Source organism: Crocodylus siamensis, chromosome 1, assembly GCF_052110815.1.
Source record: "Crocodylus siamensis isolate JL-2025a chromosome 1, ASM5211081v1, whole genome shotgun sequence".
NCBI classification, from domain to species: Eukaryota; Metazoa; Chordata; order Crocodylia; family Crocodylidae; genus Crocodylus; species Crocodylus siamensis.
Window position 1 is genome coordinate 425,837,484 of NC_143395.1, and position 27,784 is coordinate 425,865,267.

The 27,784-nt window shown below is 56.1% G+C and overlaps 2 protein-coding genes and 2 non-coding genes across 12 annotated transcripts; 3 read left to right on the forward strand and 1 right to left on the reverse strand.

Annotated features, from left to right (window-relative positions):
• LOC149875765 (uncharacterized) lies at positions 1–9,944 on the reverse strand. Of its 8 annotated transcripts, none has more exons than XM_090031127.1 (6): positions 6,140–6,587; positions 4,995–5,135; positions 3,890–4,062; positions 3,283–3,409; positions 2,522–2,638; positions 7–1,262 (listed from the first exon to the last, which is right to left on the reverse strand). In XM_090031127.1, the coding sequence occupies exons 1-6, from the start codon at positions 6,480–6,482 to the stop codon at positions 199–201; spliced, it is 1,965 nt and encodes a 654-aa protein (XP_089887253.1). In that variant the 5' UTR covers positions 6,483–6,587; the 3' UTR covers positions 7–198. The 8 variants fall into 8 exon arrangements, 7 of the variants coding, with proteins under 7 accessions (XP_089887254.1, XP_089887253.1, XP_089887251.1 ...); XM_090031125.1 differs by having other exon boundaries at positions 26–1,265; positions 6,140–6,278; XM_090031132.1 differs by having other exon boundaries at positions 26–1,265; positions 6,064–6,198.
• TRNAQ-CUG (transfer RNA glutamine (anticodon CUG)) lies at positions 7,923–7,994 on the forward strand. Its single transcript has one exon. It is a non-coding gene; the product is annotated as a tRNA-Gln (tRNA).
• TRNAG-CCC (transfer RNA glycine (anticodon CCC)) lies at positions 9,029–9,099 on the forward strand. The gene has a single exon. It is a non-coding gene; the product is annotated as a tRNA-Gly (tRNA).
• A 135-nt stretch (positions 9,945–10,079) lies between the features above and the next one.
• LOC149875768 (uncharacterized) lies at positions 10,080–26,834 on the forward strand. Of its 2 annotated transcripts, XM_090031138.1 has the most exons (7): positions 10,080–10,229; positions 10,746–11,044; positions 11,654–11,826; positions 12,305–12,431; positions 13,327–13,443; positions 19,165–20,367; positions 26,800–26,834. In XM_090031138.1, the coding sequence occupies exons 2-7, from the start codon at positions 10,765–10,767 to the stop codon at positions 26,817–26,819; spliced, it is 1,920 nt and encodes a 639-aa protein (XP_089887264.1). In that variant the 5' UTR covers positions 10,080–10,229; positions 10,746–10,764; the 3' UTR covers positions 26,820–26,834. The 2 variants fall into 2 exon arrangements, with proteins under 2 accessions (XP_089887264.1, XP_089887263.1); XM_090031137.1 differs by lacking the exon at positions 26,800–26,834 and having other exon boundaries at positions 19,165–21,013.
• Positions 26,835–27,784: the final 950 nt, after the last annotated feature.

A 27,784-nucleotide genomic window follows, 5' to 3' on the forward strand; every position in this document is an offset into this window, starting at 1 on the left:
GTGTAAAAGTGAGTTTGTATTAACTTTGTGAAACCTCAGGTGCGTTTTGTTTACTTGAAGTTTTTTTTTATTAATGTGTGTCATAGTGACAGCTTTTTTTAATAAAATGATTTTAATAAAAAAAAAAAAAAAAAAAAAAAAAGCCTCTGCCTGATGGGGTTTCCTGTTAATCTCCCCCACTTTGGGTTCTGCTGTGACCTAGATGGGCCAAACAATAGGTGAACTATTGTGGCAGTCCACAAGCATATTTGCTTGGATGCAGACACTGGTGGGTCCTAAGCAGGTAGAAGTCCCCAAGTCCTGCATTGCTGGCAGAATTATGAATGCTCCTGGAAGTGGATGCACTGGTGCTGGGCCAGTTTTGAGGAGTGCAGGAAGATCTTTGCACACTGTGAGCACACATGTGGATTTTCGCCTGTGGCTGAGCTGATGCCAGGCCAGGTGGCGGAACTGTGTGAAGCTCTTCCCACACTCTGAGCACCGATGTGGCTTCTCCCTTGGGTGGATGCGCTGGTGTTTGGTCAAGTTGGAGGATCGGGTGAAGCTCTTCCCACACTCCAAACACTGATATGGCTTCTCCCCTGTATGGATGAGCCGGTGCTGGGTCAGGTTGGAGAGTCGGGTGAAGCTCTTTCCACACTCTGAGCACCGATGTGGCTTCCCCTGCATGTGGATGAGCTGGTGTTTGGTCATATCAGAGGACAGATTGAAGCTCTTCCCACACTCTAAACACCGATGTGGCTTCTCCACCATGTGGATGAGGCGGTGTTGGGTCAGGTTGGAGGATCGGGTGAAACTCTTCCCACACTCCAAGCACTGATGTGGCTTCTCCCCTGTGTGGATGCGCTGGTGCATGGTCAGGTAGGAGGACACGCTGAACCTCTTCCCACACTCCAAGCACTGATGTGGCTTCTCCACCGTGTGGATGAGCCGATGTTGGGTCAGGTTGGAGAATTGGGTGAAGCTCTTCCCACACTCTGGGCAGCGATGTGGCTTCTCTCGTGTGTGAATAAGTCGGTGCCGGGCCAGGTCGGAGAGCTGTCTGAAGCTCTTCCCACACTCCAAGCACTGATGTGGCTTCTCCCCTGTGTGGATGAGCTGGTGTTTAGTCAGGTATGAGGACAGGTTGAACCTCTTCCCACACTTAGAGCACTGATGTGGCTTCTCCCTGGTGTTGATGAGCTGGTGTCGAGTCAGGCTGGAGGATCGGGGGAAGCTCTTCCCACACTCCAAGTACTCTGTCAGCCCCATCACCTCTGGCCCTGCTAGGAGAAGCACATATAGGACACGTGTGTTAGGACAGTATCTGAATAACTTCATGTTACAATGGGCTGAGGATGAGGGGAGGACCTAGAGCTGTGGCCCTCTTCTGAAAGGAGCAGTGTTGTGCTTCCTGCCGGCTTCCAGGACAAGGTCTGGTGCAGGGAATGAGCCCATGAAGCTTTCCTCTGCTGACAGGTCCCAGGTAGCCTGTGTCACAGGACTCTGCAATGGGTCTAAGGCCTTGGCATGAATCTGAACCTGGACTCTGCTGAGTCTCAGGCTTCATGACACTCAGGGCCCCAGAAGCGAAACACAAAAGGGGGCAACGCTGGTGCAGAACATGAGGGATTCACTTCCCCCCCACAACCTGAAAGCTTCAGAATCCCACCCATGCCATGGAGCCTTTCATGCAGCCTGGGACCAGGATGAAACACTTCTGGGTTCCAGGCCAACCTGACCAGGAGAAACCAGGGAGAGCCTCAGCTTCTTCCTTGTTCAACACTGACGGCTACACAGAGCCTTTGCACACCATGCTGATTTCCATGGGGGACTACAAATCCCATCATGTTCTGGAAGAAGGTGGTAGAAAGGTATAGCTGTCTTGGGCTGAGGAATGAACTCTTACATTTCTGAGTTAAGATGGAAATTTAAGATCATGGTATCCCAGTGATACTTCCCCTCTATGCGGCATTGGTAAGACCGCGGTTGGAGTACTGCATCCAGTGTTGAGTGTTGTACATCAAGGGGGATATGGACAACCTTGAGAGGGTTCAGAGGAGGGCCACTCGTACGGTTAAGAGCCTACAGGTAAGGTCCTAGGAGGAGAGATAGAGGGACCTGAATCTCTTCAGCCTCTGCAAGAGAAGGCTCAGAGATGATCTTGTGGGCACCTAGAAATTCATCAGGAGACAGCAGCAGGGCATACAAGATGCTCTGTTTACCAGGGTGCCTCTTGGGGTTACTAGGAACAATGGCCACAAACTGACGGAGAGCAGATTTAGGTTGGACACCAGGAAGAACTTCTTCACAGTGAGGTCTGACAAAATCTGGACTGGGCTCCCAAGGGAGGTGGTGCTCTCCCCTACCCTAGGGGTCTTCAAGAGGAGACTGGACAGGTCATCTGACCCCTGCGCTCTTCTCTGCCCAGGGGAGGGGGTCAGAATGGATGATCTGCTGAGGTCCCTTCTGACCCTAAAAAAAATCTGAAATCTATTAAATTTCTAAGAGCGGAGTGGGGTGGAGGGAATAGACAACTCACGCGGAGGCAGGTCCTCTGATCTTGAGATTTTCCCACTGCCCTCATCATCACAGACCAAGAGCTCCACTTTTCCTTGCTGGATGCTGCAGATTAGGGCAGGTGTGGGACCCTGATATCCTGTTTGGGGCAGTGGGTAAAGAGGGTTAATGACTGGGTACTGGATGCAGAATCACCAACCAAGATGTGGGAAACAGCTCCTATGAACGCAAGGTTTTTACAAGGGCCTTGATGGACAAGGGAGGATGGGCATTTAGGAAAGAGAAGGCATTGCAGGGAAAAGCCTTCAATAGATAACGGTCCTCGTCACCCAGGTAGTACAGAGATGGTCACAGGAAACAAAGCACCAACCACTCCAAGTTTAGAAAGGGCATTAACCAGTGACAGGTGTGGAGCCACAGTGATCCGTGATGTACCAGGGAACAGCACAATAACCTGATATTATATCTCCTCTCAGTCTTTCCTCGTCCCCCAGCCCCTGAACCATTTTTGTTGCCCTCCACTGGACTCTCTCTAATTTGTCCGTGTCCTTTCTGGAGCGGGAGGCCCAAAATTGAACACAGGACTTCAGATGTGGCTTCACCAGTGCTGAATAGAGGGAAAGAATTACTTCCCTTGACCTGCTGGCAACACCCCCCGCCTGTACTGGTGCATTTCAACCACCAGCCAAAAGTGCATGGGGATGAGACTATTGAAACACAGAGAGACAACTACAAAACATCAGAGTCCCCAGCTCCACAGAGAAGCAAGAACCAGAGCCTTACCCAGGGAAACGAGGGCTTGGTAATTCCTCAGCATCTGGTCCCGGTAAAGCTCCTTGTCTTCATTGTCCAGCAGCTCCCACTCCTCCCGCGTGAAATACACTGCCACGTCCTTAAACACCTCCCGGAGCTGCGGGCACAAGCGCTGCACCATCAGCGTCTACTGGGCCAGCTGCTCCCAGCCCCACGGCCCCGTCTGCAATCGCTCTGCACTACAGCTCATTGCAGGCTTAGCCAGGACAGGCAGGGCTGCAGCATCCCCCGTTACTCAGCGGACACGTGAGGTGGATGCAGCTGTGGACATGGGAGCTCACCTGTCGGCCTCAGCCCAGCTCACCACGGTCTGTCGGCTCGGTGCTTGGAGGCAGCCAGCCCCGTCTCCATGCACTGTCACCAGGCCTTCCCGTGCCAGCACCCCTGGGATCTGCACTTGGGAGGGAGCTCCTGCTAATGTCACCTTGGGCTGTTTGCAGCATCCGGCATCACAGGGTGGATGCTCTTCAGGTCTCTGTGCTCCCCGCATTTTTTTTTTTTTTTTTACAGCCCCCCGGCTCCTCCTGGCTCCGCCCCAGCTGTGCTCCCCCCAAACTGCACCCAGTGCCCTGCTCACCTCCAGGCTCTGCCCCCGCTTTGGAGGCCTGCCTTGTCCCTTTTGCCCTGGGCCCGGCTCAGGTGTCAGGGAGCCCCTCTCCTCCAGTCCCCCTGGGCAAGTCCTCTGCGGATCCAGCTTCGCAGGCTCTTCTCCGGGAGGTTTCTGCTCAGTGCTGCTCAGGGTCCCAGCACCTGCGGGTGGGGAGGAGCGCGGAGGGCAGCACTGGTGCTGCTGGCACGGGGACAGCCCTGCTTGTCTCCTGCACTGGCCTGGGACTAAGGCAGACGGAGGCTTCGGTGTGTGGAAGAGCAGGGAGAAGGTAGACTCCACGTCCCACAGCTCTTGCTAAGGGAGGAGGCTGGAGATGAGCCCTAATAAGTCTGTTCCAGATCAGGCTGGTGCTGTGTGACATGCACATGCTAAGGGCAGGGAAGGGGAAATGCAAGGTCAGTCTCCCCTGAGCATAGGAAATGCTTCTAGGACTGTGGGGAGAACAAGAGCTGCTGATGTTTAGGAGCAGTGACTGGATCAATAGGTTCTGGCGGAGATTTCTGCACAGAGGGACGGTGCCTCCCACTTCTGGACAGGGTCGAGCCATTGCTTCGTACCTGCTCCTGGGCAAGGGCCTGGCCTGGGGCACCAGCCTGAGGAGCTTTCGTCTGTTGACAGCTCCCAGGTCTGCTCGGGTTCAGGGGAATCCGCAACAGGACGGAGCTTAGCTGTACACAAGTAGCCGAGGCCGCCAGGGAATCTCATTTCCCCGTCCCCTGCACCAGCCCCTTCCTGGGCACGGGGGGCTCGCAGGGGCATGAGAAAGGGGCAGGGGCATGAGCAGAGTGACACAGGGAACATGAATAAAAGTCATTGATCGATACCACAGCTGCAAAAGGCCCAAGATACAGCCCCGCTGTTCTGGAAGCTGCACACATGCAGTGAGATGGATCAGGGCCCAGCCTGGGAGCTGCCCAGCCACAGAGACTGGAGCTTGATCCCAGCCCAGCCCCGTGGTCACCAATAGTGCAACCCTGTCCCGGCTGGGGAAGACGTTGGAGCCTCTCCGCCGCATGCAGCACAGCCATCCGGCACCCAGCCCCACGCCCGCCTCTTATGTCTGGTCCCTCACCTGAGTCCTGGGGGGGCCGGGGCTCCTCTCCGGGGACAGGAAGTAGCATCTCTCCAGGACAGGCCTCCCCCGCCGGGACCTGGGCTCTCGCTGTCCTGCACCTGCGCGCGGAGCCTGCCTGCAGCGTCCGGTGTGCGGGGCCTGCGGGAAAGGAGACAGCACAGAGCTCAGCGTGTGACAGGAGACCTGGGGCCTGGCCCCGCCCGGCTCTGATGCCCTGACTGACCCCACGCAGACCAGCCTCGGGGTCACCCTCACTTGCCCTCTTGCCCCACCAAGGCTACAGGGACCGAGCTGGCTCCAGACACCCCCAACCTCAGCTCCCCCCGGCCAGCCCCTCCCTGCCACCCGGTCCCCTCCCCATGGTCCCTCCACTGCCCCCACAGGGGACACGCTGCCCTCCCAGTACCTGCACATGGCCCCTGGACCCTCAGACCTCACAGGCACGGGGTACCGACCCACCCACCCCTGGCGCCGGTGCCCCTCGGACCCCGGGCCCTGCCCTCCACTTACAGCCCCCGCTTCCCCGCAGCCAGATTATGGCCCCAGGCAAACTGAAGACCCCACCAGGGAGCGGTGCCAGGGCAGGGGGTGGGCACAGCAGCACGCGCAAGTCTCGCGAGACAAGAAAACCGCAGCCTGGGACATGGGGTGGGGGGCATGTAATCAAGGGGTGGCAATGGGCTGTGTTGGGTGTGCGGACCTCAGGATTGGGGGGGGTCACAAGGCTGCCCCCTCCCCGTGCTGCTGCCCGCGCCGGGGGCTGCAGGAGCCGGGACCCCCCAGGGCGACTGACCCTTGGGCGGCGCGAGGCAACGGAGACCCCGCTCCCCCCCAAAATGAACACGTGTCTTCGGCCGCGGGGGGGGGGGCACAGTTGTCAGGTCTCGCGAGATTAAAAGGGGGGGCCGGCTTTAAAACCAAGCCGGAAGGTCAGCAAAACTGCAAACAGTCCGATTTAAAAAGCCGGCAAGCACTGAGGTCAAGAAACGAGCAAGCCGAACCCGCGTTTCCCCGGGAGTGACCCGAGGCCCTGCGCTTACCCGGCTCGCGCAGCTGATTCACTTACCATTTCAAAGCAATTTAGGCGGCCCCAGCGCCTCAGTCGTTACGATAAAATAACCGCGGGGCACTAGAGCCGTTACCTGGTTTATTTGAACCTCCTCCGCCCCCGTCGGTGGACGGGACGGGACGCGGGTCCCGCTGCGGCCGCCGCCGCCTCCGGCGCCCCTGCGCGAACTCGGCTCCTGCCGCGCATGCGCCGCGCGGGGGGTGCTGGGAGCGGTAGTTCCGCCCGGCGCGCAGGCGCAGGGGCAGGGGGTGGGCAACTTCCCGGTCCCGTACCCAGGCCTCGCTCGCCGGCTTGCGCTGCGGGGCCCGGCTGGCTCCGGGGGTGCCGGCACGGCCCCCCGGCATGCACAGGGAAGCGCGCCCCACGTTGCATGGCGGGGCGCACAGCTGCAGCCGGCGGCCGCCAGCACTGCCCATGGCCCCCCAGCTCCGTCCCCACGGGGGCCGCGGGAGCGGGGCAGGGCGCTCCTGGCTCCCCCTGCCCCTGGCGGGCTCTGCCGCGGCAAGCCCCCGCACCGGACCCGGAGGTACCCCGGGGTGCAGGGGGCCCGGGCCGTGCCTGCCCCGTGCCACGCAGCGACGGGACCCGCGGGGGACACCGGGCAGAGCACCCCGGCCGGCGCCCACCGGCTCTCCAAGGCGGCCAGCGGGCCGGGGGCTTCTGGCCCACACTCCCCGGGGACCTCCCGGCCACATCCTCCCTCCTGCTGAGCCAGATGGCCAGCCTGGCCGTGGCCAGGAGAAGGGTGACCGGGAGGTCCGGGGCCTTGGTGGGGCCACAAGTGGGGAGTGCAAAAAGAAACCTGCGTGGGGAAAAGTGCAGCCAGGACCTCCGCAAGGGGAGGGGGTGCAGGGGCTGCAACCTGGTGCGCGCCAGGGTCTCCCTCTGCCCACAAAATGGACGCGTGTCGGGGGCTGTCTTGAAGGGCACCAGTTACGTGCCCATTGTGACGGCTCCGTGGAGGAGCGCCAGCCTAGGTCCCCGGTGGCGTCTGGGATCGGGGTGGAGTACGGCCTCACCCTTGCCGAAGGTGTCCAGGCGGGCGACGTGATGGAGCAGGTAGAGCTGGCACCCCTGGGCCGGGGAGAAGTGGACTGGCTGCGCATCCCCCAGCTGAATGAGACGGAGCGGGGAGCGCTGCGAAGCGCGGGCCCCACCAGCAGCTCCACCCGGCTGGGGAGCATGGGGGGGCAGGGACCACCCTTGCGCAGGACTCTAAATGTGTAAGGGCGTCAGTGGACAAGGCGGCTTTCACCTCCTGGTCTAGGCGCACACCCTCGGGAGTGCAGGTGCTCACTCCATGGCCAGACCCGTGTGCTGGACCAGCGCAGCAAGCCCTACCCACTCCCACTCAGGGTAGTCCAGGTCTCCGACCCGGGTGAGCCCCACCAGGGCCTTCCTCTGGCGCGCCCAGGGTGATGCCAGGGGTGAACAGCAATGCCTCAGCCGGCAGGTTGTTGCCCCAGGCCTGAAGGCAGGAGATGGTGCCAAAGAGTAGACAGAGGGAGAGGAGCATTGTCAGGCATGAATCAAACCCAGGACAAAACTTGAAATACAGCCTTGCTCAGCCCTAACCCACCCATGGAGGCTGGGGCTTGTGGTTGCTGCGGCTGCTCTCACCATGGCAGGAGGGCAAGGAAGGAGCTGCGCACGTCCCCTTTCCTCCCCTTCCGCGGATGGCTAGAGGACTCTGTCTGAAGCCTGGCCCAGTTGGAGGAGTGGACATGGGTCGGACTGCCTCACCAGCCCGAGGAGCTCTTGCCCACAGACACCCAGGGAGTCTTGGGGACTGGCTGCCCTGGGCAGGGGACCTCCGGCAAGGCTTCTCCACGCAGCCATGAGGCAATCCCTGTACTGGTCCTGTGGTGTAATGGCCAGCACCCTGGGCTCTGAATCCAGTAATCCGAGTTCAAGTCTCGGCAGGACCTCTGCTTGTCTTTCTTGCACCACCAGCTCTTTTGCAAAGAGGTGGCTTGGCTCTCTCCTGAATCTCCCTCTCCTTTGCTCTTCCCCACATTTGCGTGGGTGTGCAAAATACAGCCAGTGTCCTGGATCTGGCCGACAGGTGATGGTTTCCAGCTCACAGACGGGGGGCAGTCCAAGCCGTGCTACATCCACCCCAGATGCACAGTGCGACTGGGGCAGCCACAGACTCAGTTTCCCCCTGCCCCACTGGCAGCAACGCTGAGCATCAGCAGCCAGATGCTGCTCCCACCTGCCATGGCCCCACCACATCCCCTCGCCTGAGCCTGGGCTGCCTGCTGGCTCCACAGCCAGGCCCCATGGGATCCCGCCAGTCCGCCCATCCTGCCTGGCATCCCCAGCAGTGGGCTTGAAGTGCAAACGTCTGGGTCACATAGGATTAATTGCCCTCCCCCACCCCTCCACAACTATGGGCTGGCTCAGCACCCCGTCCTGACATGCTGCGCCTGGCTGGATAAACTCTCCCAACTCTGATTAGCCGGTGATACACATGCAGTTTTGTGTCACTGATATGCCATGGGTGCGTGAGTATGTAGCACTGTGTGACAAAAGAACCAGCCAACTGCCCGGCCTGAGACACCAGACAGGCCCAAGGGGGTCTCTGCTATGTCCATCCAGACCCTGGGGCACCCACATCCCAGATGTTTGTAGTCACTGAAGGATCCCCGCAGCACCCATCACAGGGACGGAGGGAGTCGCATGGAAAGCAGGAGCTCAGAAAGGGGTTGGGGGTCCTTGTGGCAGCCAGGGCAAAGGAACAAACACACGAAAGGTAGTCCAATAGTGTTTTCCTGTTTGTTCTACTGCGGACTGTTTGTTTCAGTGCTGGCCGGTGATGCTTGATCAGCTTTGGATCACGAGCGTGAAGATCCCCCAAAACCTTGGGCTTGTTTGTCCTTGGACTGAATCCCAGTGGAGGGAAGGGTCCCCTTTATGCTTGCTTTGTCAGGACTTGGATAGATTTGCTGGTGTCTCCAGTGCATTGGTGGTTCAATGGCAGCATGCCTGCCTCCCATGCAGGAGACCTGGGTTCAGTTCCCAGCCAGTGCAGGGGCTGCTGGTGATGGTTTTCCAGACCTCGATAGCCTAACATGGTCCTCCACCAAGATGTCTGTTGGTAACTTCCACTGATCTCTTGAGTTTAAAAACTAATGAAACAAGTCTTCCCATGCCAAGATGGCAAAGTAGATCAGTGTGTTTTGACATTCTTGTTTTCTTTTTAAAACTTGTTGATTTATCTTATGAATCATGTATAAATGTACACACGACTAGCAGCACTAATAGTGTGTGGCACCATTAAAAAAATCACGGCACGCTTCCTCTGTTGGGGCCGCCGGGATCTGGAGCGTGCTCCAGCGGGCGCGGCGCGGGCGCCATCCCTGCAGGCGTGCGGGCGAGGCGGGGCGGGCGCCCGGCGCAGGTCGTCCGAGCCCTGCAACGTCCTGCCGCGGCGCGGGACCGCACTCGATGATCCCGCCCGCGCTTCTGTGATGCGCACCCGCACACCCCACGTCCCACCGTGTGCACACGCTCACCCCCACCGTGCACTCACCACCACACACACACCCATCCCACTGGGCACACCCACACACTCACCCCCCCAATACACCCCCACACCCCCCCGTGCACACACGCTCACCCCCACACAGGTGTGCGGTTGGTGCCAGGGCCCCTGAGCGGTGCTGCCCGCAGTGCTGGGCCGGTGGAGACAGGCCCCCCCGCCGGGCTCCCACGTCTGGACGCCCCTGGGCCCAGCAGTGTCCCGGGGGGAGGGGGCGGTTCCGGAGCGGACACCTCCGCCCGAGCAGCGGCGCCCCCGGGGCCAGACCGGCCCGGAGCGGGAGGAGGGACGGACAAATACCCCACCCCCAACTGCGCGTCCCTCACGCGGGTTTTCAAACTGGAGCAGCTTTTGTTCTCGCGAGACCAGCAGGCTCCGCCCCCCGGGCGCGTTTGTGCCCGGACACGGGGCGGGGCGAGCGCTGGGGGCGGGGCAGGGGCCCTGGGGCTGGATCCAGCCGGGCCGCGGGCGGGGCAGGCGGACGCCCCAGGTTGCTCCGCGCGGGGCACCGGGGCGGGGCCGGGCCTCCCGTCAGAGCTGAGCTCGGGGCCGGCGCTGCGGGCGGGCGCAGGACAGCGAGACCCGGGGCCCTTCCCGTCGCGCCCTGCTGCAGCCGCAGGTGTCGCTGGGGGAGCGGGCCGGGGGGGTCCCCGCCATGGTGGCACCACGGCCGCAAAGCAGCGGCGGCAGGAGCTGGGCCAGCCCCGGGAGATGGGGGCCAGGAGGTGACGCAGGCCACGCAGCCCCCTCCTCGGCCGAGATCCCCTCAGCGCCCCCCCGGCTGGCCCCGGGCACAGCCCCCGCCCCACAGACTTGCCGGCGCTGCCCGGGGCCCCGCTGCCTGGCAGCCGAGGGGCCGCGGGAGGTTGGCGGACTGGAGCCCCGGCGCCGCAGCACGGAGCGGGTGCTGGAGCCGCGCCCGGCCATCCTGCCCCGGGGGCGCGGAGCCGGGCGTGGGGGCGAGCGTGCGGACCTGCGCCGAGGCCGCGGCCCGGGCCGAGGGTTGCAGCCGGGGCAGGAGCAGGACGAGACGCCCCAAGTGCGGCTTTTCCCTCTGACGTGGATGCGGCTGTCCCCGCCCGCCCCGTGTCCCCCACGTCCCCGCTCCCCCGTGACACGCTGATCTCGTCCCCAGGTCGCGGTGAGCGTGCGAGATGCCGTCGGCTGCGGCGCTGCAGGACCCCGGTGACTCCTGGCCGGAGCAGCCCGAGGGCCGTGGTGCGGACAGGCCCGTGGAGGAGTCGGGAGAGAGGGACACCCTGGGGCCTCGGGACAAGCCAGCTCCTGTCCCCCGAGAGGGGCCCCGGCCCCCCCAGGACTCAGGTGAGGGACCAGACGCAAGGGCCGGGCGTGGGGCCGGGTGCCGGACGGCTGTGCTGCATGCGGGGGAGAGGATCCAACGTCTACCCCAGCTGGGACATGGCTGCAACACTGGTAACCGCGGGGCTGGGCTGGGACCGAGCTGATGCCTGCGGCTGGGCTGGACGTCCGTCTCCCTGCATGTGTGCGGCTCCCAGCACAGAGAGGCTGTGTCTTGGGCCTTGTTGTGCTCCGTGGTACCGATCAGTGATCTTATTCATGCTCCACCAGTCACTTGTCACTCGCCCCTGCCCCTTTCTCCTGTCCCTGTGAGCCCTCTGTGCCAGTCAGGGGCTGGTGCAGGTGATGGGTAAATGCTCTTCCCCAGTGGCCTTGGCTGTTTCGAGTACAGCTAAGCCAGGGCTCTGTGCTGCTGCAGATTCCCCTGAAACCGAGGAGACCTGGGAGCTGTCAGCAGACAAAAGCTCCTCAGGGTGGTGCCCCAGGCCAGGCCCTTCCTCGACCCTGCCCAGAAGCAGGAGGCACCGTCCCTCCGTGCAGAAATCTCCGCCAGAACCTGTTGCTCCAGTCACTGCTCCTAAAGATCAGCAGCTCTTGTTCTCCCTGCAGTCCTGGAAGCATTTCCTGTGCTCTTAGCATGTGCATGAACATCCCTCGAGCTTGTTCCCAGGGATCTGTGTCCCTGCCGGCTCTGCTACCTTGTGCGCTCTTCCCCACCCGCAGGTGCTGGGACCCTGAGCAGCGCTGAGCAGAAACCTCCCAGAGAAGAGCCTGTGAAGCTGGATGTGCAGAGGACTTGCCCAGGGGGACTGGAGGAGAGGGGCTCCCTGACACCCGAGCCAGGCCCAGGGCAGAAGGGGCAGGGCAGGTCCCCAAAGCAGGGGCAGAGCCTGGAGGTGAGCAGGGCACCGGGTGCAGTTGTGGGGAGCGCAGCTGGGGCGGAGCCAGGAGAAGCCAGGCAGGCTGTAAAAAATGGGGAGCAGACAGACCTGAAGCGTCAAGCCTGTGGTGCCGCAGGGTGCAGACAGCCCAAGCTGGCATTAGCAGGAGCTCCCTCCCAAGTGCAGACCCCAGGGGTGCTGGCACGGGACAGCCAGGTGACAGTGCATGTAGACGGTGCTCGCTGCCTCCAAAAGTAGTGGCCCCGCTGCCTCAAAGGACGGAGCCGACAGACCGTGATGAGCTGGGCTAAGGCCGACACATGAGCTCTATGTCCACAGCTGCATCCACCTCACGTGTCCGCTGAGTAACGGGGGATGCTGCAGCCCTGCCTGTCCTGGCTAAGCCTGCAATGAGCTGTAGTGCAGTGATTGCAGGTGGGGCTGGGAGCAGCTGGGGCAGGAGACACTGATGGTGCAACGCTTGTGCCCGCAGCTCCGGGAGGTGTTTGAGGATGTGGCAGTGTATTTCACGCGGGAGGAGTGGGAGCTGCTGGACGATGAAGACAAGGAGCTTTACCAGGACCAGATGCTCAGGAATTACCAAGCCCTCGTTTCCCTGGGTAAGGCTCTGGTTCTTGCTTCTCCATGGAGGTGTGCGGACTCTGATGTTTTGTGGTCATCTCCTTGTGTTTCAATAGTCTCATCCTCGTGAACTTTTGGATGGTGGTTTAAATGCACCAGGACAGGGTGGGGGTGACTGGCTGGGCAGCAGAAAAGGACCTAGGGGGACATTGGATAAGAAGCTGAATAGGAGTCAGCAGTGTGTCCTTGTTGCACTGGTGAGGCCACATCTGGAGTCCTACGTCCTGTTTTGAGCCCCCCACTTTAGAAAGCATGTGGAGAAATTGGAAATCTTGCATGTGGGTGGGTGGCAAATTGGCTTAGCGGTTGCACCCAGAGAGTGGTAGTAGACAGATTGGTATCGACTTGGAAGGATGTGGGTAGCGGGGTCCCACAGGGTTTGGTCCTTGGACCTGTACTCTTCAGTGTCTTGATCAATGACTTGGATGTGGCTGTGAAGTGTACTCTGTCCAAGTTTGCAGACTATACTAAATTGTGGGGTGAATTGCATACCCCGGAGGGTAGAGAACGATTGCAGGTGGACCTGGAGAGGTTAGAAAAGTGGGCAGTACACGATAGGATGCAATACAACAAGGACAAGTGCAGGGTGCTGCACCTAGGGTGCAAAAATATCCTGTGCATCTGTTGGGTGGGGAGTGAGCCTCTCAGCAGCACAGAAATGGAAAGGTATCTTGGAGTCATTGTGGACTCCAAAATGAACACAAGTCGTCGGTGTTGGAGGGTCTCGTACATTGCCTTCTGTTTCCTAAAGAGCCGTACTCCCTTGTCCATCGAGGCGCCAGGAAAAACCTTGAGTTCATTCCCCAATTCCCGGGTGGTTATTCTGCATCCAGTACGCAGTCACTAACCCTCTTTATCCACTGCCCCAAACAGGATATCGAGGTCCCACACCTGCCTTAATCGGCAGCATCCAGCAAGGACAGGTGGAGCTCTGGGGCTGTGACGATGAGGGCAGTGGGAAAATCTCAGTGTCAGAGGAGCTGCTGCCGGGTGAGTTGTCTGTCCCCTGCACCCCACTGCTCTCAGGAATGCTCCAAGCCCAGAGTGCCAGGGGGCATGGGAACTGCAGACCTGCCCTGTGCTGCCCTTGCAAGGCACTAACCTCAAACACAGCACATTGTCCTCTAATGTGTCCAGGGAGGTGTCGTTCGTACTCCCTGAAATTCAGCCATGTGGAGACAAGTGGCTGTTCCCTTCTCCCTCTAATGACAGATGTTAGGGGACAGTCAGGTTTTCTGTCTTGAATTTTCGGCACAGATCTGATTTCCCTGGGATACCATGATCTTAAATTTCCATCTTTGCTCAACCGTCTAAGAGTTCATTACCCAGCCCAAGGTAGCTATACATCTCTACTACCTTCTTTCAGGGCATGATGGGATCTGTAGTCCCCCATGGAAAAACAGCATGGTATGCAGAGGCTCTGTGTAGCCATCAGTGTTGGAGAAAGAAAAAGCTGAGGCTCTCCCTGGCTGCTTCTGATCAGGTTGGCCTGGAACCCAGAAGTGTTTCATCCTGGTCTCAGGCTGCATGACATGGCTCCATGGCATGGGAGGTATTCAGAAGGTTTCAGGTTGTGGGGGGAAGTGAATCCCCCGTGTTGTTACGAATTACACTGTTAAAGCCACGTGCAGTTCGCTCTAGGTTGGGGCAGTGATCACGCAGAGCAAATATTCAAAGTCAGATACAGAATCCTTAACCTTAATATGGACCGGAGTAGCAGATTTAAGGAGGCCTACGACTGTAGGGTCCATACTCCAAAGTCCTTGGGGGACTTCTTGCAGTTCTTTAGGAATGTCAGGAAATGAAGTGGACAAGGCAAGGAGAGATTCAGCCGCCTCCTCAAGAACAATCGGGCAAAATGCCTCAGGTGTACACTGAATGCGTGCCCCCAACTTTCCTAAAACATCACGATCTAGCAAATTTAACCAGACCTCCAGGCATTACTACAAATTTGAGAGAGTTTTAGAATCCCCAATTCGATGGGAATCGGGGGTGACATCGGGACCAAATGCAGATTACTCTCAATACCCTGTACCAAAACCCGGTCCTCGGACAAACTGTCAGGAAGAAAGGTTAAGGCAGTAAGGCTGGCACCAGTATCAATAAGAAAAAGTTCAAAACGTCAGTCTTTCATCAGTCCCACAGGACGCCCATGCCTGCTATGAGACGGGGAGATCCGGGTGATGGGGATCCCCTACCCTCCATCAATGCTGACCTCGTGAAGGAACACCTTGAGAAGCTGGATACCTTCAAGTCAGTCGGCCCTGACAACCTGCACCCCAGGGTACTCAAGGAGCTGGCGAGCGTCATAGCCCAGCCCCTGGCACGGGTCTTTGAAAACTCCTGGTGCAGTGCCTGAAGACTGGAAGAAGGCCAATGTGGTGCCGATCTTCAAGAAAGGGAGGAGAGTGGATCCGGCTAACTACAGGCCCATTAGCCTGACTTCTATCCTGGGGAAGATCTTAGAAAAGTTTATTAAGGAGGCCATCCTTGAGGGACTGGCCCAGGCTAACATCCTAAGGGATAGCCAGCACGGGTTTGTTGCGGGTAGGTCTTGTTTGACCAATCTCATTTCCTTCTATGACCAGGTGACCTATCACCTGGACAAGGGAGAAGAGATTGATGTCATATATCTTGACTTCAAAAAAGCTTTTGATCTGGTATCCCATGATCACCTCTTGGCCAAACTGCCCAGTTGTGGCCTTGGCTCCACCACGATCCGCTGGCTGGGAAATTGGCTCCGCGGTCAGACCCAGAGGGTTGTAATTGATGGCAGTCGCTCATCGTGGTGCCCTGTGACCAGTGGGGTCCCTCAAGGCTCTGTGCTTGGACCCATATTGTTCAACATCTTCATTAACGATGTGGACATTGGAGTCAGGAGTGGACTGGCCAAGTTCGCCGATGATACCAAACTTTGGGGCAAAGCATCCACGCTAGAAGATAGGCGGGTGATTCAGGCTGACCTGGACAGGCTCAGCAAATGGGCAGATGAGAACCTGGTGGTGTTTAACACCGAAAAATGCAAGGTTCTCCACCTTGGGAGGAAAAACCTGCAGCATCCGTATAGGCTCGGCAGTGCTACGTTGGGTAGCACTACAGAAGAAAGAGACTTGGGGGTCATCGTTGACCACAAGATGAACATGAGCCTGCAATGCGATGCTGCGGATAGTAAAGCGACCAAAACGCTGGCTTGCATCCATAGATGCTTCTCGAGCAAATCCCGGGACGTCATTCTCCCCTTGTACTCGGCCTTGGTGAGGCCGCAGCTGGAGTACTGCATCCAGTTTTGGGCTCCACAATTCAAAAAGGATGTGGAGAAGCTTGAGAGAGTCCAGAGGAGAGCCACGCGCATGATCAGAGGTCAGGAAAACAGATCTTACGATGACAGGCTGAGAGCCATGGGACTCTTTAGCCTGGAAAAGCGCAGGCTCAGGGGTGATCTGATGGCCACCTATAAGTTTATCAGGGGTGACCACCAGGATCTGGGGGAGCATTTGTTCACCAGAGCGCCCCAAGGGATGACGAGGTCGAACGGTCACAAACTCCTGCAAGACCGTTTCAGGCTGGACATAAGGAAGAATTTCTTTCCTGTCCGAGTCCCCAAGGTCTGGAACAGTCTGCCAGCGGAGGTGGTTCAAGCACCTACATTGAACACCTTCAAGAGTAAATTGAATGCTTATTTTGCTGGGATCTTATGACCCCAGCTGACTTCCTGCCCTTTGGGCAGGGGGCTGGACTCGATGATCTCCCGAGGTCCCTTCCAGCCCTGATGTCTACAAAATCTATGAAAACGACTCCCAATTTTAATATAGAGCTGGGACTGGGGTCCCAAATCCCATTCTAATTCTCCAAGGGCTCCTAGGGTCTCCACTTTCAGTCACTGAGTGGCATTAGGATCCAGGGGAGCGTTTGGAGGGAAGGGCGGCATTGGCAGAGCATTTGGAGGGGGAGGTGCCACCAGCCCCTGGTGCATCCATGGGGTCCTATGAAGTCTCAAGGGACATTCACGTTTCCAATGTCCTGGTTGTTTGCAATAATTGCAATTACCCCAAATGCCCCTTCCTCCCGGTCCATATTCACTTTCAGCTCTGTCACCACCTCTAACGTCCAGGTACCCTCTGCCCTGACCTTGCCCCCTGCAGCCGCACCCTCCATAGGGCACTTGCAGAGGGGCCGCTAATATACTAGCTTCTCTTCTCTGCTTATGTTTCTCATTAATTCTCTCTTCATCTCTCCCATTATACACAGAAGTGGCTAACCTCACTAACCTCTAGAGGCTTCCCAGGCCAATCCAGAACATGCTTGGAAAAATACTTCTTTATGTCAGAGGCAGATTGATCAACAAAGGAGGAAACTATCACTGGACTATTTGCCTCACCCTCAGGGTCAAGTCCCCCACCATACATGCGGATCTGTTTAAGCAAACGTGCCATAAATTCTAATGGGTGCTCCTCTGGACCTTGTTGGCATTCCCTAATTTTTGACCAGTTAGCAGCCTTCTGTTTGGCTAGTCTAATAGCCTCTTCCAAACCCCCTCTCACAGTACGACCTAGAGCAGCCTACTGTTGATCTCCATAATTCCCCCCCGGGTCTTGGGCAGGCCATGGGGTACGCGCCATGTCAGCATCTGCCCAACGACGGTTAGTGTCCAGAATAGCAAATTTGTCGTCTGGGGTGAAAAGAGTTTCTAACAACTGCTGAACATCTGCCCAAGTTGGATCATGAGCTCGAAAGATCCCTCTAATAGTTTGCAAAATCTTCTCAGGATTGTCTCGCAGCCGCGGCATTTACTGCTGCCAGGAAATTAAATCCTGCAGACTAAAGGGGCGATATATGCGGGCCTCAAGGGCAATCTGCCCCCCTTGCGGGGGTGGAAGGGCCATAGATATCAAGGGAGCCTGAAGACCAGTAGAAATAGCAACAGGATGAGGCAAGGATGGATATAAAGGAGGTACAGAAGAAGGAGAAAGGACTGAAGGGGTTAAAGAAGGCAAAAGTGCTGCATGGGGCGGAGCAGATCCCGCAAGCTGTGCGCAAAGATTGCTGGTACAGTCCTGCCGTTTTAACTCCTGCTTCTCTCTCTTCTGGTGCCATGTAGTAACCCAATTATCCTATACATACCAATAATCCACCTGGCCAGGAAATTTGTCTTCCAATTCATGTCTGAGAAACGTTAGCCTGTCCTGATCAAAGCTTCCACCTGCGGGCCATTCCAGGGGCATCCCCTGGTACCAGTTGGCCAGTCTACTTTACACAAAACAACTGCCCGCCGTCTAGATAACCCCTGAGTACCATCTATCTTTTTCCAGTTCCCCAGAATTTCAGCCAAAGGAGTCTCCTTAACAACACTCTGCCCAGAATCCATATCTACCAAGCCCCCTTACTGCCAGAGCAACGGTCCTCGCTCCTCCTCCCTGGAGTCGTCTGTGGGTGAACTCACCCAGTGCTGGCTGTGGAGTCGTTCCGGGAGGACGAGCGTGGCGCTCCGTCGCCGACAAGCCTAGGGTCCCATCTGGGTCGCCAAGAACTGTTATGAATTACGCTTTTAAAGCCACGTGCAGTTCGCTCTAGGCTGGGACAATGATCATGCAGAGCAAGTATCCAAAGTCAGATACAGAATCTTTAGTCGCTCGAGCGAGGTGCCTCCAGAGAGGGACCCCCCCCCACTACTTATAGTACTTTTTTATACTTTCTAAGTGCATAAGCGTTAGTTTGTGATTAGCTCGTGCTCGTAAAAATACCCAATCATCTATTAACTAAATCACTAGTCTGTCCAATCAAGTGGCACTGTGGGTGTGAACACAGAAGTTTAACTCTTTTGAATTACATACCCCCTATATTTTATCTCAGGATGTTTCTTTATGTAACAAAAACAAATCATGCCTGACTTTCAAGGTTCTCCTGTTGATGAGACTCCCCTGTTGACTAGATTCAGCTAGTTTCATATCCTATCAGTAACCCTCACACAGTACCCCTTTTCCCTCCATGCCATCTCATAAGTGCTGTGTCCGCTTGTATGAAATGAAGGCGAAAGGACAAAGAAATGGCCTCACTTTTAGCATTACAAAGCCTTGCTTTAACCCTACAAGATTCATATACAACAGTGTTTTGCACCAGAATTGCCCCCTTTGTGTTTCACCACCTGGGTGTCATGAAGCTTGAGACTTGGCACATAGTCGAGGTTCAGATTCATGCCAAGCCCTTAGACCCATTGCAGACTCCTGTAACAGGGAGGCGACCTGGGACCTGTCATTAGAGGAAAGCTTCATGGGCTCATTCCCTGCACCAGGCCTTGCCCTGGAAGCAGGCAGGAAGCACAGCCCTGGTCCTTTCAGAAGAGAGGGCCGCAGCTCTAGGTCCTCTCCTCATCCTCAGCTCATTAGAGCATGAAGCTATTTAGGTACTGTCCTAAAACATGTGTCCTACATGTGCTTCTCCTAGCAGACCCTGAGATTATGGGGCTGACAGGTGGGCCAAAAACTCTGAGCGTGGCTCTGACCTGCAAACAGCAGGGACCATTAGCTCAGCACAGGGACCTGCCCCTCCCTCACGCCCAGCACTTGGGGTTTTGGCAGGAAGACCTCATTTTCTTGAGGGAACGCAAATGCCAACGTCCAGGCTTGCTCTGAGACCCATCCCAGCAAAATAAAGCAGTGTTTGCCCCTTGCTAGCAGGGTAAGGGCTAATTTGGAGTTTCTCTTCCCCATGCAGGAGGTGCCTGGCTGCTGAGCAGAGATGAGGAGCAGACTACTGCAGAGTGTCCTGCAGACCTGGAGCCATCATGGACTTCTCCGGGGAGTTTGCGTGACATGGACCCCCTGAAACCAGAGGGAGAGCGATGGCACAAGAGTCCAGGGAGGCTCCAAAAGCAGAAGGAGAATGTAACAATGAACCAAGTACCATCTCCAGTTGGGCGTGGGAGTGGAGAAGGGACAGACCCCAGAAAGAGCCCTGGGTGCAGGGAAGAATTTGTGGAGCTGAGAGACCTAAAGAGCCAGTGGAACGAGGTACTGCATCCAAACCAAGGCAGTGGGGAAGGCCTTGGAGGAAAGGAGGAGCTCAGTGCCGTTCACTGGGGCAGAGCCCACCCCTGCACTGAAGTCAGGAAAACCCTTAACTACCCATCATTCCTGGCTCTTCACAAGATAAGGCAAACTGGGGAGAAGCTCCACATATGCATCAAATGTGGGAAGAGCTTCACCCGATTCTCCAACCTGACCCGACACCAACTCATCCACACTGGGGAGAAGCCACATTCATGCTCAGAGTGTGGGAAGAGCTTCCACCTGTCCTTCTACTTGACCAAACACCGCCTCATCCACACACAGGAGAAGCCACATCAGTGCTCAGAGTGTGGGAAGAGCTTCAGACAGCTCTCCGACCTGGCCCAGCACCGGCATATTCACACACAAGAGAAGCCACATCAGTGCTCACAGTGTGGGAAGAGCTTCACCCGATCCTCCAACCTGACCCAACACCAGCTCATCCACACAGGAGAGAAGCCACATCAATGCTTAGAGTGTGGGAAGAGGTTCAACCTGTCCTCCACCCTGACCCAACACCAGCGCACCCACACTGGGGAGAAGCCACATCAGTGCTCGGAGTGTGGGAAGAGCTTCACCCGATCCTCCAACCTAACCAAACACCGTCTCATTCACACAGGGGAGAAGCCGCATCAGTGCTCAGAGTGTGGGAAGAGCTTCAGACAGCTCTCCGACCTGGCCCAGCACCGGCTTATTCACACAGGGGAGAAGCCGCATCGGTGTTTGGAGTGTGGGAAGAGCTTCACCCGATCCTCCAGCCTGACCCAACACTGGCTCATCCACAGCGGGGAGAAGCCACATCAGTGCTCAGAATGTGGGAAGAGGTTCAACCTGTCCTCCACCCTGACCAAACACCAGCGCACCCACACAGGTGAGAAGCCACATCAGTGCTTGGAGTGTGGGAAGAGATTCACCCGATCTTCCTATCTGACCAAACACCAGCTCATCCACACAGGAGCAAGGCCACACTGCTCATAGTGTGGCCAGAGCTTTACCCAGTTTACCCCCTCATCTGTAGTGGGCAAACTGAGTTATGCTTAGGCTCTTAGTGTAACCTTAGGCCTTCCTGGATCTAAGCAATTAAATTGTATGGAATGCCTCAGTGGGAAAAATGTGTGCTGTGATTGGTACGGTGGGCTAACCAAGTACAGTAGTTTTCCTGGGAGGAAAGAAAACCAAGGCCAGAATAGAATTAGAGTACCTTGAGGTAAGAAACTTGAGGATTGGACAGTTTGAGATGAGAAAGTTGCAGAAGTAGTGGAACAAAGAGAGAGAGAGAGAGAGAGTGTGTGTGTGTGTTGCCACGATGGGGGAGGCTGGAGCAGCCTTGGACTTCTTGCTTTGAGTAACAAGGAATCCATCAACTAACATCCCATACATCCAGCAGAGGATCTGAAGCCGATACCAGTAAAGGTCGCTGCTGTAACGTGTAAGGAACCGCTTGCAAGGTCATATTGCAAGGATAATTATCTTGTAATAAGCCTAGGGGTTACTAATAAAATTCACTTGATACCAAATCAGCTGTGTCAGCCCTTGTGGATCTCTGGTAAAAGGAATCCTGGGGCAATATGGTCCAGTACCAGGTTGTCCACACAAAAGAGGAGACACATGGGTGCTGAGACGAATGGGAAAAGCTCCACCTAATCCTCCAACCTGATTTGGCACCAGCTTGTCCACAGAGGTTAGAAGCCACATCAGTGCTCAAATCAATGGAAGACCTGGCGTGGACCAGGAAGGGGCGCTCCTAAACTGAGCTGCCTGCCTGCCTGCACCTGACCAAAACCATGCTTCAGGTGCCTCCGCTGGGGTGCTTACATCTGATCAGGTCCCTTCCCGAAGAACACCCGTGAGCTGTGACCCAGGTGGCACAGATCCTGTTGATGTCAGGGGTGCTTAGCCCACTGTGATATTTTGGGGTGCTTCTTTTAGCCTGAAGCATTCACTAGTAGCCTCCTGCACAGGAGGAAAGTAGAAAAGCCATGCCCTCCTTAGCCAGCCGTGCAAAGGGGCTATACAGGCAAGTCTTGCTGTCATTCGGGGTTACAGCAAGGCGTGCTATGACAGATAGCTTTATTGCTCAAAGAGGGAGAGAGGAATACAAAACAAGAATATATTGAAAGAAAGCCAACTTGAGCAACACAGAATGGGCTTGTTGGCCATATTGATAGGCATCTAAAGATACATAACTACTGGCTAAATTTAAGGTAAGTTATTTACATATACATCCAGGGGATTCTGGAGGCCCATGCTTCAGTTTGTGTTTCCAAATATGCCTCTCCGGAGGCAGTGCCCACCTAGACCAGGTGAGCTGACCCTTAAATACCTTTTCGGACCTCATCACTTGGCTCCAGCCAGAAGCAGGCAATATTTAAACCCAGCTGAGACAGACCAATCTTTAAAAAACATCACCATCCCCAGGTGGAGGGCCCCACATCACCAAACTCGTCTGGCAGGGAACTGAGACAGAGGGCCTCTGCACCACAAGAAGGGAGAGGGGAGTCTCAGGCCAGGGGACAGAAAAAGCGGAGGATTTCTTCACACCTTCAACCTGTCCTCCAGTCTGACCAAACGCTGGCACACTCAGGGCAGAAGCCACATCAGTGCTCAGCGTGGGAAGAGCTTCCCCCAATTTTCTCACCAGTTCTGGCATCGGCTCAGGCACACTGAAGAAAAGCCACTTTGGTGCTTGCAGTATGGAAAGAGCTTCCCGCACTTCTCAGAACTGGCCCAGGACCAGTGCATCCACTTCTGGCAAAATTATAGATGCTCCCGGAAGTGCAGGAAGGGTTTGGGGAAGTCTGTCTGCTCAGCACACACCAGTGTCTGCATCCAGGCAAGAGGCCTCATACTTGTGGATTGCAACTATAGTTTACCTATCTTTCAACCGTTGCAGGGCACAGCACAGCCCAAAGGACACAGAGGCTGGCCGCCAAAATTAGATGAGGGGGAGGGGTTAAAAGGAACCCCCCCTCCCCCCAGGCAAAGGCCAGTGTAGGTGTTGGGGGAACCTGCGAGAAGATGATCTTTGCCTTGGAGCTTGTGCCATCCCCATCCTTCTCTGAAAGCAGTTAGTGTTCCCAGGGGAGAAGAAATGCCTGCACAGCTCTCCAGAGCTGTGAAATGGGAACAGACCAGGGCCTGGAACCCCTCCCAGGGCTGATGTGTCTGCGATTTCCCAACCCCTTCCCTTGCCAGAGGATTCACCACAATCCAGGTGTTGTTTCTAACCCTCAGGGGCAGGAGCTGGTCACACTCGAGGCATTACACCCATGACCTGCTGTGCAGCAAGGACCCTGCCCTTTTGGATGAACCTGTGGCAGGGGAGTAGAGTCTCTTTTCTTGGTCAAATGCAAGAGCAGGGGTAAAGGAGATGCAGCATGTGACAGGTCCTGCCTTTTCGGTGGGAGGGTGGAGAAGGTATGAATGCATCCTGTGGGCCAAACACAGCAGGTTGTGATCTCCCATTGGGAATACTGAGGCTTCCCGGCTAGTGCCAAACCCATTTGGCTCATGAGTGTCCTGTGGGGGCTACTCCAAGAGGTTAAATACAGGCGGTCCTTGACTCACAATGTTTCGACTTACAGCGTTTATAAACAGACTCCCTGTTTCAACTTTCTGATGTCAGTTTTGACTTTACAATGCTTGGTCTGATGTGACACCACACCAGCGAACAACTTGACTGCATCACTCATCTGCCTGGAGAATATCTGTCCAAACATCCTTGGACACTTTCTTTAGGAAAGCAGAGGAGACTCCATAAAAACTTGCAGCCAAAACTCCTGAGAAGACTCCAGCCAAGAGCCCTTCAAAAAGTCCAGCAAAGTCACTTCAAATAAGTCCTTCAAAATCAATATGATTGCTATTTTCAATATAAATGCGTTAATGTAGCTCTATTACTCATCTATAACTGATCAAGTACAAAATTCTGGGGTATTTTTAGTGAAAACGGTATCGGGCCTTGGTTCTGGCACCAATCCCCCAGTTACAACATTGTTTCTTATGAGAAAACTGGTTCTGAGTTAGCGTTTCGACTTAAGACTGGGTTTTCAGGAACCAATAGTGTCATAAGTCCAGGGACGGCCTGTGCTCACCCTGGAGCACACTCATTCATTTCTGTAACTGTCTTTTCTGCTGATACCCTGCCGTGTATTAAACTGCTCCTTCCCTTTTCCTGTAAAACTTAAATCCGTCTTCCAGGAGCCTGTGGCCATTGCTCCTGGTTCTCCCCGCGGGTGCCCTGGTGAACACTTGTTCACTGAGCCCTTGATGTACCCTCCTAGTGCAATGGTAAGCTGCTACCAGGTCCCCTCCCAGCCTTCTTGTCAGGCTGAAGAGTCCCAGATCCCTCAGCCTTTCCTCGCATGGCTTGCTGTGTAAGACTCTGATCATACAGGCAGCTCTTTTTTGGACTCTCTCAAGCTTGTCCACATCCTTGTTGAAGTGCAGTGCCCAGAACTGGACGCAGTACTCCAGCTGTGGTTTCACCAGTGCTGAGTAGAGTGGAAGAATCACCTCCTTGGTTGTGCTGGAGATGCATCGATTGATGCACGCCAGGGAATTATTTGCCCTGCTGGCTACAGCATGGTGCTGCCAGGTCATATTCATACTGAGGTCTATTAGTACTCCCAGATCCCCTTCATTTGTGCTGCTAGTCAGTTTGGTGTGTTGGGGGTTGCTCATCCCCGATTGACCACTTTACATTTCTTGACGTTGAACTTCATCTGGTTCTGATCTGTCCAACTTGCCAGCCTGTCCAGGTCCGCCTGTATCTGCAGCCTATCTTCAAGCATGACCACACTCCCCTGTAACTTGGTGTCATCTGCGAACTTGGCCAGTGAGCTCTTCACCCCCACATCCAAATCATTGATAAAGATGTTGAAAAAGTACTGGACCGAGCACCGACCCCTGAGGGACACTGCTGGCCACTTCTCATCAGGACAACACAGATCCGTTCATTAGGACTCTCTGGGTCCTGCCCTGCCTCCTACCCACCTCACTGTCACGCAGTTGAGCCCATAATCTTCCAATTTTCTTGTGAGAACATCATGGGATACCAGATCAAAGGCCTTTTGGAAGTTGAGGTTTGCAATGTCAACCTCCTTTCTCTTCTCCTCCTCCTCCTCTCAGGCCCCCATCCAGGACTTCACCCCCCTCATGACCTCCCTCACATCCCAGCTCCATGCTATGTAGTCTGCGGTTGAGTCTAGTTCCTGTCGCCTTCTCTGGAAATGGGCTCGCCTCTTTCCGGCTTTCCAGAAGAAGTCCCTCGCTCTCTCTTTAACGCTGGCCCCCTGCTCTGTGTGGGCCCAGTATCTGGATCAGAGGGTTTCCATCCTGCCAAGTGCTCCCACTGTATCTTCTCCTCTTCCAGCAGAGTCACGTTCAGTCTCCACACCCCTCATCTCTCGTGGGCTCCTCTCCCATTTCTGCTTCCACTGTTAGGAGGCAGTGGTCCAAGACGCAGACCGGTGTGCATTCAGCCTTGGCTACCTTCCACCCTTTTGGGATAAGGAAGAAATCTGTGCATGATTTGGGCTGCCCTAGGGGGTCTGCTCGGGTGAAATTTCCCCCTTGACCAGTGGCCTCTTTGCCTGCATCCACCAGGCTGCGTTCACAGATGAGCTGCTGCAACAGCTTGGAGGATCTGCCTGGTCCTTTTGTTTGGCCTCCACTTATTGTGTCACCCAACTCAAGGATGCAGTTCGTCACCCGTGATCATCACTGCCTGTCACTGGGCACCGCTACCATCATGTTCTTAAGGAAGGCATGTTTTGCTGTCCTATTTGCTGGTGCATATGCATGCAGGAGCTTGAAAGTCCCTTCTTCTGTTTCCAGGGTGACCTGCAGCAACCTGCCTGCAATGATTTCTTTGTCTCTGGTCAGGAGCACTGCGTCCCCCACTGCTCGGTGCTCACTGTCCCCAGACTAGGAGGAGCCGTGTTGCCACCTCTTCTTGCAATCCGCATAGTGTCTAGAGCTGGGCCGGGCACGTTCCTGCAGACAAAGGATGTCTGCCTGCAGTTGTCCCAGGACCACCTCAATGGTGCCCCATTCCTCCTCCCTAAGCATGCTTCGCACATTCACTGAGACTATCAGGACCTCCATGAGTAGATGTGTCCTGGGGGATTGCATCTGGACCTTTCTTATTTCCATTGATTAGGTTTAGAGGTTCCCAGGCTCTTTTCCTTCCCTGCCCTGTCTGTTCTCTCCATTTGTGTGGCTCTTTTGGGGCACCATTGCTCTTCCTGCAATCTGGGCTGTGCTCAAGGGGACCTGCCTCTCTTCCTTTGGGTGGGGGGGACCCAGGGGTCCTGGTCCTTCTCGAGGGGTCTGGGGTTTCCCCCTCTCCTGCCTGGACTTCCATATCAGGGCCTTCACTTCCTTCCTTTTCTTCTGGGGTACCAGCCAGGTTCCCCCCTTGGGAGTTTTGGGTCTCCCTTTCTAGACCTTCCTTTTCTATCCTTTTTATTTCTTCAGTCAGTTTGTCCTCCCACACCTGTTTGTTCAGTTCCTTGATCATGTTTTCCGAGAGTTTCCCCACCCAACCTTGTATGCTGCAGAGCCTCCACCCCTCGTCCCCTCCAGGAACAAAGTGGGGAAAAACCCATAACAGATTTTGGGTCTCTGGTGGGAGGGTAATTGCCCACTGGCTTCAATGTGCATGGGAGCCTGGCGTGTCTGATGGGCAGCACTGTGGGGGGCTGCAGGGGTCTTGTGGGGGTCCTCCCTTTTGGGCCATGTAGTGATGGGGGGGGTTGGTGTATTCCCCACTGTGCCCCCTCCCTGGGTGCAGGGGAACCTGGGGGTGAGCCTGCCTGTGTTGTGGTGGGTGGGCTGCTGCAGGGGGTCTCAGGTGGCTGGCCCCTTTTGGGGGGTGATTGGTGGGGGCAGGGTAGGAAAGGGGCTTGCCTGGGGGGCTTGCCCATCATGCATTGTGGGGTGCAGTGTGCCAGTTAGTCCTCACTGTGTGAACACCCCACTCCTTGCTCTGGCTCTTGGAAGTAGATTGGAGACCACAGAAGCCCTCTCATACCCCTGGCTGCTGATGCCCTTAGGGATTTTTGAATAACACGGTGGGGGGGCACTTCCCTCCCATCAGGAGCCCCCACCTTGTCTTGTCCTCTTCCAGTACAGCTCCAGATGTGCTCACTGGGAAGGCAGAGTGGGGAGCATGCTGTGTTCATCCCCTGCCTCTGTCACTCGCTCCCTCCCTCCCTCCATGGAGGGTGTTATCATAAAAAATGATAAAAGATTGCCCAAGTAGATCTTTATTCTGTTCCTTTATTTTTTCTTTATAACGAAGGTGATGGCACGCAGCAATGACTGGCTCACCCACGCCCTGGTAACAGTGAATTCGATGATGCCATGTCTGGCTCCCCCTGCCGCCAACTCCACCAAACTACAGCAAGGCGTGAAACTCCCATGAAGCCATGGCCCGTGTGTTCATATAAAGCACGTTCACCTAAAGGGCTATAAATAAAGCACTAACAGTAAAGCACCTTTGTATCTGCCTGCTGCATGTGGATAGACACCCCCAGTACCTGTTTTAGCAAGTCCTAAGTGCCTGTGCGGTAACCACGGGTACCGCGCAGTCCTGGTGGCACATGGGCTGTTCCCACTGAAGCTACATCCCCGTCGCTTTTCACTACAGTGATGCAGCACCTCACGTGCAGGCACCCGCTGCACGGGAAATCCACTGTGTGTCTTTACAGGTAGTAAAACAAAGGTGCAGTAAACTAATCTGCAGTAGTCTCCTGCGCAGTAAAGCGTCTCATGTAGACACCCCCTGCGAGGAGGCACAGACAGAATAGCAGCAGGGACCTGAGAAGAGACATGTCCCATCAGTGTGGGTGAGGAGGGAGGTTTTTGCCAGTCCCTGTCAGGCCTGTGTTGCTTGGTCAGAGGCAGGGGGGAGCTGGGCAGGAGTCCCCGGGGATCCCCCTCCTGCACCTGGAGCAGGCCAGAGCGCCCTAAACAAGGGGCAGGAAGGCCGGCCCTGCTGCGTCCCCTGCTCAGTGTTGCCCTGGGGGATGGGAGGGGTGGACATGAACAGCAGCCATGGCTTGCCCATGCAGGGATAACTGAGACAATCAGTCCTGTGGAGCTGTCATCACGAGTGCAGAACAAATCTGTCAAATTGCATGAAACCCCATGTGTGGATCATTTTCTTCGCAGGGAAAGTGGCTTCCCTGTGCTCAAGATTAACTTGCTCCCAAAGTTTAATCTGGGTCACTTTAATGTTGAATAAGAATTTCACACAGGAGGGATAGGGGGTGGGAGGCAATGGC